Here is an 11,336-nt window from a genome sequence, read left to right as displayed (position 1 = left end):
CTTTAAAAATTAGTAAAAACATATATTTGATTTGTTTCCATTTTTAATCATGGTTATCTCTTCCTGTGATTTACTGCTATGTCATTTACTGTCTACTGTTTTTTATTAAGACTTTCATTTGTGTTCCTTGTGGTCTGTTCAGTTGTTCAGCTCTGCTCACCCTCACTGTGGGCCTCAGTCCAGTTCAGATGATGATAGAAAGCAGAGGAATGCAGGAATGTGGAGGCAGATGATAATCCTGTTGCTCATCACAACAGTCAGTAGTTTGATCTTACTTTGCAATTTGATGCAGGTCCAACCAATTCCTGGAATATAGTTTAAAAGTTTGTATTCATGTTGTACCCCACATAGGAAATGGTGACTCAGGTGAGCACTATTTTTTCAAAATCTGAATAGAAATCACCATTTGGCCTTATTTGTCAGCATACAGCAATTTTTCAAATGTCTGTCTGACATCTGACCAAGTAGGCTATGTTTCCACCTGGGTGAACTGATAAAGAAAGTATTTAACTCTGAGCCGTGCATTATATATATTCAGTGACTCAGGGTGTATTGTCTGAAAAACAGAAACTTAACAGATTAAACTGTTTAAGTTGTACTTTCTATTATGACTCATTTTGGTTTTATATCATCATAGGAAGTTACATCACAAAGTAAGCCAGAGGTGAGGGAGATGGATGGATCTTCTATCCACATTAAATGCTGAAAGCCAAGTGATGAACCTGGTGTGAGATAAACACATTTACAGGTAGACGGATCTGTTACGAGGCTACTGTATATGAGCGAACTGAATATCCATTAACGTGCACCTACAGAGGATTAGTTTCTCACCAAAATGAGATTTCTTCCTCACACAGACTTGTGTGAGATAATTTAATTTGGCTTATAAAAGAGAGACATTGCTTTAACCGCTTAGGTGATGAATGTTTAAGAATGTAAGTTATTCAAGAGAGGTCTGGTTAATATGAGCTGATAAGATATGAAATACTCCCATTGCTGGTTCTCCTTAGACCTCATATGACTAGGAAAAACATGGTACAACTTGACTTTAATTATCAGTAATTTGCTGAAATGTTGTCATCTTGACCCAAGCATATTTTTCAGGTAAATGCAATGTTTAGAAGCAAAACTGACAGAAGTTCCTATAGCATAACTGACAGAGCAATGTGTAACAGTGCAAAAGATATCGGTGATGTAGTGGACAGTGCTCCGACATATGGTGGAGACGCACCTCCGGCGACCCAAGTTCGAATCCCGATATTAGATCCCATACCCTTCTCTCCACCATTTTCCAGCTCCCCTAGAGTTAAACATTTGATTCTTACCGTTTTGGAATCCATTTAGCTGATCTCCAGGTCTGGCGCTAGCACTTTTAGCATAGCTTAGCATAATCCATTGAATCTGATTAGACCATTAGCATCGCGCTTAAAAATAACCAAAGAGTATCGATATTTTTTCTATTTAAAACTTGACTCTTCTGTAGTTACATCGTGTACTAAGACCGACAAAAAATGTAAAGTTGCGATTTTCTAGGCAGATATGGGTAGGAACTATACTCTCATTCTGGCGTAATAATCAAGGGCTTTGCTGCTGTACCATGGCTGCAGCAGGCGTAGTGATATTACGCACTGCCCGAAAATAGTCCCCTGCTATTGAAACGCCCTGTCCCAAATGGCACACTCCAGACTTGTGGTCCTCCACTGACATCATGTAGTGACATAATGTAGTGCAGACTTTAGGGACCCTTCATGCGAGTCCACATGGGTGCACCGGAGTCGTATTTTGGGACAGACTCGAGCACCACGCCGGAAATACGAAGAGAAGTTGCTTGTCAGTTTGAACTCTTCCCTTCCATCGTCTGATTACTCTTTCGCAAGGACTTCTGTGTTGGTAAAGTGCGCAAAGCCTGCTGCAGTGCGGGCTTCGCCAAAGGCCGCATCAAGGGGGCAAAGGGGGCGCTGATGCGGACACTTCGAAGCGTAAAAATTACAGATGGGACACCCTACGGACTCGTAGACTAAGCGAGCATGCGCAATTTAAGGCCACGAGACCGAAAGTCCACATGAAGTACGCCATTTGGGACAGGGCCAAAGTAACCAAGGGGACTATTTTCAGGCAGTGCGTAATATCACTATGCCTGCTGCAGCCATGGTACATCAGCAAAGGCCTTGATTATTACGCCAGAATGAGAATAAATATTCCTACCTATATCTGCCTAGAAAATCGCTACTTTTATTTTTCTGTCTGTCTTAGTACACGATATAACTACAAAAGAGTCAAGTTTTAAATAGGAAAAATATCAAAACTCTGTAGTTATTTTTTAAAGCGATGCTAATGGTCTCATCAGATTCAATGGATTGTGCTAAGCTATGCTAAAAGTGCTAGCGCCAGACCCGGAGATCAGCTGAATGGATTCCAAAACGGTAAGAATCAAATTTTTAACTCTAGGGGAGCTGGAAAATGAGCATATTTTCAAAAAAAAGTGGAATGTCCCTTTAAATACTGGCGTTCAAATAAAGGCAAAATCCCAGAAATGTATAGCTTAAGTGCAGGCAGTAGGTAAGCTGACTGTTGCATGCATAAATGTAAATTACATGAATATTAGGAATACAAATTGTGATTTTGACAAGTGACATTAAGACAACAGAAAAAGACAGCATCTTAACAGGACAGGTCCTCATACCTTAGCCATGTCGACTGAATGGACCAACATGCCAATCATATCTGTCTTGAATAACAATTTCCTTTATTCTCTAACCATGTATTTAGTTTTTCACGCCTGATATTTACGTCCAATTGAACCTTGTTGACCTGCCTGTGAGCGATCACACAAAAATCCCACTGAGATCATTTAGCACATAAAGAAAAAAAAGAAAATTCTGTCATTACTCAACCTCATGTTGTTTAAAACCTGTATGAGTTTCTTTATTCTGTTGAACACAAAAAAAAGATATTTTAATTTTAAATGCTAAGCACACAGGTGACTTCCATTTGTATGTCCTAATATGGAAGTCAATGTGTACCATCAACTGCGTGTTTACAAAATATCATTGTTGTGTTCAACAGAATTAAGAGACTCAAATAGATTTTAAACATCATGATGGTGAATAAATGATTTTGGGTGAACTATCACTTTAATGGTCATCAAACATGCAAAATCAAATCAAAGTCAAAATAAAAATGTTTTAAATGAATTATAAATGGTTCCGTTGTTCACACCTCACTTGCAATGCACATATCGTCCAGAAATGAGCAAAGAGCAACTTTAAGTACAAAAGTGCCTTGTTCACTCAACCTCTCAAGTGTTGATTTTATCATTATTGGCAAATGTTCATTGTAGTCACATTTTTACAGTTTATCAGATCACAAATAAAACATGACGAGAACACGTAGTCCACTGTTGCATTGAGGAGGATTGTAAATGGTCAATCTAGACCAGTTTTCATTAATGTTTGATGAGAAACAAGACTGGTGATATTTTTAATACTGGATAAGAACCAAGGACACTCAGTGATTCGAAACACTAATTAAAAAGCAATGTCCTGGTTTTGAGGGAAGAGATGCAGAGTATTTGTGTGGGTTTTTGAGGTGTGTATGTGTGCGTCTGTGCGTATCTGTGTGTAAGGAATGTTGCCAGACTGGCCGGTACACTTAGCTTTGAAGATTCTGCATTCCCCTGCTTCTCCTACATCCCTCAGCAGGTTACAGACCCAGGCTGTATACCGTCGGCCTCTCGGCTGCCTACCCAGCATTCCAGAGGCATTAGGTCCAGGAAAAAGACATGGTATGATTGGCCTCTGACATGTCACACAACCTATAAGAACGCGAGCCATGGCAAATATTACTCAAACAGTAAAGGGTTGAGTCTTAAGGTATTTTTGAACTGATAAGCTAATGTTTAGCTTGAATGCAGTATAACTCGCTTTAGATAAATTTAATCTAAATGCATACACATAGATCCCAGTGCCCTAGATCAGCATCTTGACTGTAGAGAAATCTAAATTTGTATCCACCTGTAAACCACCTGTGGAGATACAGAATCAATTTGCTGTCACAATGCTGAATTTGATTGGCTTGTAGTCGACTTGTTTACTACTTCCCCAGACTGGAAGAATTTTAGTAAGTTTGATTGAGGTGAACGAGTAGTCCTGTCCCCTGAAATTGGAGAGCTCAAGTCGGAATGTGAGACGTCACCTGGTCACCATGGTTACATGTCTGTATCAGCTGCTCTTTGTCCTAGTTTGAGAGGAGAAGCTGTTTTGTGTTTTCTTTCTGTGTTTGTGAACAGGTATGAGAGTATGTTCCTGAAACATTTATAAAGTGTTTTGTTCCCAAAAAGTCACTTTAGTTTAAACGATCAGACTGGTACCCAAAGTAAAGCGAGAAACTGTGAAAGAAAAAGAAAGATTACTGTGTAGATTTAAGATGACTACGTTTAATGGCCACCAGTATGTTTAGTAACGTGACGATCTTTTGTGTTTAGTCATATGTGTATTTTTTGTGTCCTTGATCATTCAGATAGGGTCTCCTTTCATCAAACAGCCCTACTGACATAAACACTTGACCTCTGCCATCTAGTGGTCAAAATGACAAATAATTTTTTTATAAGCCCTGTGTTACATTTCTACAATTGGCTGACACTTTAAGGAGATAGTTCAACCAAAAATGAAAATACTGTCATTATTTATTAACTCTCATGTTGTTACAAACCTGTGTAGATTTCTTTGTTCTGATGAACACGAGGGAAGATATTTTGAGGGATGTTTGTAACCAAAATCATCAGTGGCCCCATTGACTTCCATAGAAAACATATACTATGGAAGTCAATGAGGGTCTCTGATCTTTTTTTCTTCAATACAGATAAGTTTAGTGTACATTTGAGGTGTACATTTGTGCCGGTCCATATATTTTCTAGAATATGGAATCCAAAACCATTTCCACATACTCTATCACACGTAAAAAATCACCTTACATTTTTTTGTTTAATCAGCTCATTTACAAGTCATTAAAAATTACTAATATTTATATGGACTATAAATAGTTGTTATAACTTCTAAAATAAAGTTGAAATATGTCAACTTAATTTTATAAGTTGTAATAACTCAACTCTTGTCAAGATAAATAATAGTAAACATTTATTAAACAAAACCACTTAAAGGGATAGTTCACCCAAAAATGAAAATTCTGTCATCATTTACTCATCTTTATGTTGTTCTAAACCTGTATGAATTTTCTTTTTTCTGATGAACACAAAAGAAGATATTTTGAGAAATGTTGGTAAACACAAAGCATATATTGTCCATTGACTTCCATAGAAGGAAAAAATATTTTGGAAGTATTGTGATAAATGATGAAGAAAATATTTTGATAATTGATAGAAAGTGCACAGTTAACGGTACCCATTAAATTCCATATTTTTTTATTCCTCCTATGGAAGTCATTGGACACTATATGCTGTGTGTTTACCATCATTTCTCAAAATATCTTCTTTTGTGAACTATCGGTTTTAGCTAGCAAATAATTTTTACAGTGCAGTTATTCTACCAGTGCTATAAAACATGCTGCTGTGATTTGGTGTCTCCAAAACTTAAAATACAGTAAATTCATAAAGAATTAAGATTTAGCATGGCCAAAAAAGGCAGGATTTAGACTATATACAGTAATAGGCTTTATGCCCAGCTGCACTACTTCCTGAACTTCAGCCAGCTCCTTGTTTCCTGTCTGCCATTACTGGACAAACTGATTAATCCAGGTGTGCCTGACCTCAGTAGTAATCAGTTTGTCCAATAATGTCAGACAGGAAACAAGGAGCTGGCTGAAGTTCAGGAAGTAGTGCAGCTGGGCATAAAGCCTATTATTTTTTATAAAAAATGTCAAACAATCATCAAAGTAAGGTTATGAAAATCAGAAAAAAATTTCATTAATAAACAAATAAAACAACACTGTGCACTAGTAGTTGCTTTTCAGTTGTTAGCTGTTCATCTATGTCTGGAAACACATTGTTTGCTTTGTGGATTCAGGGAGGGAGTCACTAAGCGCGAGCACTCAGTATGTAAACATTACAAAACTTCAAAAAGATAAAGTATCTATTATTCTGAATCACATATCAGTTGATTCAAGATTAGATATTTAATGCCTGTAGAGACCCAAAAGGATTAAGGACACAGAAAGAAAGCAAAACAAAGAGATACAAGATAAAACTTCAAGAATATCCCTGTGTCTTTTATTATGGACTATATTGTTACATGTTTTCATTAGTACATTCACTAGTACACGTGCAGTATTTGCTATACAAAGGATCTGAACACCATATCTGGCATTGTGACACTGTGACACATTATGACACTGAAACTTGTTGGTCAACTGTGCTTTAATCTGTGTTGTAGTTAGATAATGCATTGTAATACATATTTCTTGTAAATACACTTGTTTAAGTTATAGAGATGTTAGAGATACATGTCACCTAGATGCAGACATTTAGAATAGATATAAACAGGGCCGGGTATAAATAGGGCTATATCTTAGTAACTGTACAGTTTTTAAGTCCAGATCACAATTATCAGTGGTTTTGAATGTTGGTTTCAAACCCCTATATAAATTTTTTTTTTAATTATAATTATTTTGTGAGTTCTACCTTGCACACTAAAATAAATTACTATAACTTTTATTATACCCCCAATTTAACTGGAAGATTTATTCTATATGTTTAACAACATCTTACAGTAAATTACTAGAGTCAGTCTCAAGTGATGTTTGCATCATAGATTGTAAAAAAACAGGTTTGCATGTGTAACTACTAACTTCCTTATGTTAAACACATGACTGTGGTTATGTCTGCAGTTTGTAACAAAAAAACAGGAACTGAATTAATGCAGAGTATGTGCATATAATCAACTTTGAATTATATTGAAAGATTTTCCTTTTATTTATTTTGTGTTATGTATTCTTGCAAATATATTAAATAAACAGGTCCTACTGTGTGGCTATACTATCTGATGTTTTACACATTGTCAAGTGATTGAATATCTCACTATACACTCCTTGATCTTCCTAGTTACACAGGCAATAGACATATGCTTGTTGCAGTAAAAAAACACAAGAATGATGACACATCAATGTTTAATGTATTACAATATGTTAAAAATCAGTTATTTTACAGATGATAATGTTCTCATTTGAGAGCTTTAATATGTAAATGTATATGTAAATGTGATGTAAATATTTCCTTCCTGCTTACGAAGAGAAGTGCGTTGTAGCCTGGGAGGGACTTAGTCACACAGTAAACATTCATAGACTTTCATAGAGTTAAATACCTCATAACAGCTGATTACACACATACATGTATGTGCCTTTCATTATTGATAGGGTGTAGTGACAGGAAAAAGTCTCTTACTGACAATGGCATCTAGAATATGTGACAGTGTTCTTGTGACTGGATCAAATCGTGGAATTGGACTCGAGTTGGTTCGTCAGTTGGTTGATTCAAATTTACGTCCAATCAAGATATTTGCTGGATGTAGACACCCAAATGAACCAAAGGCACAGGTACAGTAAGAAACAAAGAAGATCAAACCACATTGTATACATGTTTTCTATGTATAGTTCTGTATCGAATTCATTGATTTAGTCAATAAATGTCTATATGATTTAATAAATTCTTATATACTAGATACCAAATTTGTGAAACTTTGCACTTTCCGAAATGTTTCAGTTTTACAAAGTAAACACAGATGACTCACTATTACAATGAAACTAGTTAGGCAACTGTGCTGTTCTGTACAGTATAAGGCTGAATTATGACGCATGTCAGATGTATCTGCAAGATGTGTTATTTAGTGATAATTCTGTACATTTAACAACCTTCTGAGAAACATCAATAACTTCCAACGTTTCCTTATATAGCAACTCCAGGAACTAGCTCAGAAGCACCAGGATGTGATCACAGTTATCCAACTTGGTGAGAAATGCATAACCAAATAAAATGATTTAGTTCTTTAATGGTGTCATGATCTGATATTAAAGAAATTTCCTTTCATTTCTCAAGATATTAATGATCCGGATAGTATTACAAAAGCCTTGAAGCTGGTGGAGGCCAAACTGAAGGACAAAGGCCTGAATCTGATTATTAACAATGCAGGTGTAAATATTAAAAGGTCATTAGCAGACACAGGAAAAAGTGAGATGGTTCAAGTGTTTTCGACTAACGTTGTAGGACCTATGCTTGTCGCAAAGGTTGGTGTACTTTTATAACATTGACCATATTAACTTTTATTACAGGTATTTTTGTATGTAAATATAAACAGTAGTCTTTTCCTTGCTCCAAAATTTTTTACTTTATGTATCTAATTAACTGTCAATTGTATATCAGTAAACTGGATCATTGACCTAATTGTATTTTTGTTTCCTTATATGGTGAATGACAGTATTTCCTTTTCAGGATTTCCACCCTCTCCTATGCAAAGCTGCAAATCAATTTCCTCATGAAACAAGCATGTCTTGTAGTAGATCAGCTATCATCAATGTCTCCACATACGTGTCTTCCATCACCCTATGCCCTACAAATTTCTCCACCGCTCCTATGTATGCCTATAGGGTTAGCAAGGTACCGCTCTCGGCCTATAACTGTAAAATACAAAACTCACACAGCTTTGAGAAAACTACAACTGTTTGTCATCTCCCCCCAGGCTGCACTGAACATGTTAACACGCTGCTTGGCAGAGGATTTTAAAAAGGATGGCATTCTAGTTATGGCCCTACATCCAGGATGGGTCCAAACAGAGATGGGAGGTTCAACGGTAACACAAAACAGTTTACATTTTACAAATGTGCTTTCACAATCACCAAAATGGTTTACTTTAATTGACTTTCTTACATCTGTCATTTTTCATGGCACCCACAGGCTCCCCTAACAACAGCTGAAAGTGTCAAAGGCATGTTGGAAGTCATCACAAGCCTCACTGAGAAAGACAGTGGAACTCTTTTAGATTGGAAAGGCGAAAGCATCCCATGGTGATTACTCAAGAATCAGAAGTTTGTAATATTACGGTGCAGATTGTGCAAAGGCATTTGCAGTCATCTCATTATAGTGCATGTTGCATATACTGTATATGAAATATCATAAAAATCTTTTGAAAACTTTATTTGCCTCACAGTTCTATTTGTATTACAGACTTTGTACATATCAGGTTTGGCAATATCAGTGATTATAATAGGATATAATTTTAAATATATTTTTTAAAAAGTGCTGAAATATATTTTGAAATATGTTTAAAAAATGTGTTTTTCACCAATATATTTTTTGGCCGTTTTTTGTATATTTCGAAATATATTTTAAAAATAAATATATTTTAAAGCATTTATATTCATGTCGCCCTGGAAAACTTTTGCATGATACAAACCTGTAAACATAACATTTAATAAATTATTTTCAACTGCAAAAATATACATATAATTTTATACTTTTCATACAAACTTTTTAAATATTGTCCAGGAAAATATCTCTATATATTTTTTTCCGTATGGGTTGTAAAATTAGAAATGTATTTGTTGCCCCTGAAATACAATGAAATAAGAATGTTAAAACTAAATAAATGTTCAAATAAAAATATATTTATATATTTAATTTTAATTAAGCTTTACTTTCTACAAAATCTATTTAGCATATTTAAAACATATTTTGGTAAAATGAAAAAAATAAAAGAGTAAACGAAATAGATCTACAGAGATGGACAAGGCAGCAGTAGCCTACACAGCTAACACAAACTGCCTATCTTTCTTGTATTTTTTATTTTTTATTTAATTTACTTAGTTAATGTAGTCTTGTGGTACATTGTTTAAAGTTATGTCCCAAAAACGAGAAAGCTAAATTTGCTATTTAGCAACCCCTGATAAACAATAACATAGGGTCAGCGCGCCCTCTAGTGTTTGGACGGTATGATATATTTATAATAGTGTAAACATTGTGCGCATGCTTGGTATCAGTGCAGCATGTGGAACGAAAAGGTACGTTACAGGTTGTCCAGCATATCGTCTCGGATTTAACCGGTTTTTACTGCTCATTAACTTTGTTAGTAAGCATATTCAAAAAGGTAAATCAGTTTAATATAAAAATCAGTTAAAATGATTGACGTCTGCCAGTAACGTTAAGTGTTAAACGCATATATGTCCTAAATCTTCTGTTCAAATTAGTTTAAGGAAGATCATATTTCGTATAGAAATGTGGACTCCCAGATATTGTTTATTAAAATAATATAACAATAATACAAGAAAAATCCTAGTTAATAAATCACTCAATCTGACGACAGAATCAATGCCTACCGTCAGTAACGTTAAATGCTGTGATTCATTGACTGGGTCGTTGTTTGTTATTTGATGGAAATGTTTGGCTGATATGCCCTGTTGAGTTTTCATTAACTATCAGCTGCTTCGTGATGTACTCCCACTTGTCCTGTGAAAACAAGTACAGGAGGGTTTAGTTTTTCTTTCAGCGTTAAAAGTAAAAGAGGTGGGCACGAGCAGACGCTTCTGGACTGCGGAGGGTGTGCGCTCGTGCGCAGTCTATTAACTTTAAACGCATTAAACATTTAACGTTATCTTTATTAATTTGCGTTGACTTCACGTTTATTTGTTTATACGGGATTTAGACTGGATTTGACATACAGTAAGGTAGGAACTCATAATGGATAACGTGTAGACAAATCTTAAGAGTAGCCCATCTGTTATGTTTGTTTACCTTAAACTTTTTATTAAGGTATATGCCAATGTTTTGGTGTGTCAACGACAGGATGTCTAAGACCATAATTTTTGATTATTTGTACTGTGAAATATTTTGACATGGATCATTGTGACATGACACATCAGTGGTGCTGTAGTGTTTCAATGCTAATCGTTAATCATGACTCGTTTAATGCAAAGGGGAGTTTTGCGCCAGGCTGAGATATTCCCGATATTCCAAACGTATTACTCCCAGTATCAGTCAAACAGAGGTCGTCATGGAAACTGAGAGTTTGTTGGCTAATGGTAAGGAGGTTCTGATGTGAATATAAAAGACACTCTGACAGGGTTTCCAACTTTTTCATTCCAGGCTAAACCTCCTAGTCAGCTATAATCTATAATATAGTCAAATATAATCTATAAGAGCCATTAAAATATGTTTAATATGTCAAGGAACTATTTTTTTTGTCATATTTTTGGGATATATTTTTTAAAACGTCACTATAGAAATAATAAAAATTCTGTTTTAGTGGAGGGAAGTTTTATTTTTCCTATCATTAAATTAATTAAATTTTATGTTTAATTACCCTAACAAAATACCTGATAAAATACCAAGTACTGTA

The 11,336-nt window shown here is 35.3% G+C and overlaps 2 protein-coding genes across 2 annotated transcripts in view; both read left to right on the top strand.

The window, feature by feature from the left end:
* The first annotated feature begins 7,330 nt into the window (after nucleotides 1–7,330).
* Nucleotides 7,331–9,138, top strand: LOC135773209 (C-signal). The gene is made up of 6 exons (XM_065282689.2): nucleotides 7,331–7,545; nucleotides 7,903–7,957; nucleotides 8,045–8,232; nucleotides 8,438–8,602; nucleotides 8,685–8,795; nucleotides 8,900–9,138. The coding sequence occupies exons 1-6, from the start codon at nucleotides 7,399–7,401 to the stop codon at nucleotides 9,011–9,013; spliced, it is 780 nt and encodes a 259-aa protein (XP_065138761.1). The 5' UTR covers nucleotides 7,331–7,398; the 3' UTR covers nucleotides 9,014–9,138.
* A 1,356-nt stretch (nucleotides 9,139–10,494) lies between these two features.
* The window catches only part of ripor1 (RHO family interacting cell polarization regulator 1), a 64,786-nt gene continuing 63,944 nt past the window's right edge, over nucleotides 10,495–11,336 (top strand). The window contains exon 1 of the mRNA XM_073815745.1: nucleotides 10,495–10,665. The gene's annotated coding sequence lies outside the window, so the exon portion shown is untranslated. The remainder of the gene's footprint in view (nucleotides 10,666–11,336) is intronic.

The sequence above is a fragment of the Paramisgurnus dabryanus genome, chromosome 9 (genome assembly GCF_030506205.2).
Source record: "Paramisgurnus dabryanus chromosome 9, PD_genome_1.1, whole genome shotgun sequence".
Classification (NCBI taxonomy): domain Eukaryota; kingdom Metazoa; phylum Chordata; class Actinopteri; order Cypriniformes; family Cobitidae; genus Paramisgurnus; species Paramisgurnus dabryanus.
This window is presented reverse-complemented; position numbering and strand designations above follow the sequence as displayed.

Excerpts from the sequence above, each read along its gene's own strand:
- LOC135773209 (XM_065282689.2), top strand. The coding sequence starts at position 7,399 with ATGGCATCTAGAATATGTGACAGTGTTCTTGTGACTGGATCAAATCGT. Across the intron at positions 8,603-8,684 it reads ATGCCTATAGGGTTAGCAAG|GCTGCACTGAACATGTTAAC; the intron begins GTACCGCTCTCG and ends ATCTCCCCCCAG. Across the intron at positions 8,796-8,899 it reads CAGAGATGGGAGGTTCAACG|GCTCCCCTAACAACAGCTGA; the intron begins GTAACACAAAAC and ends TGGCACCCACAG.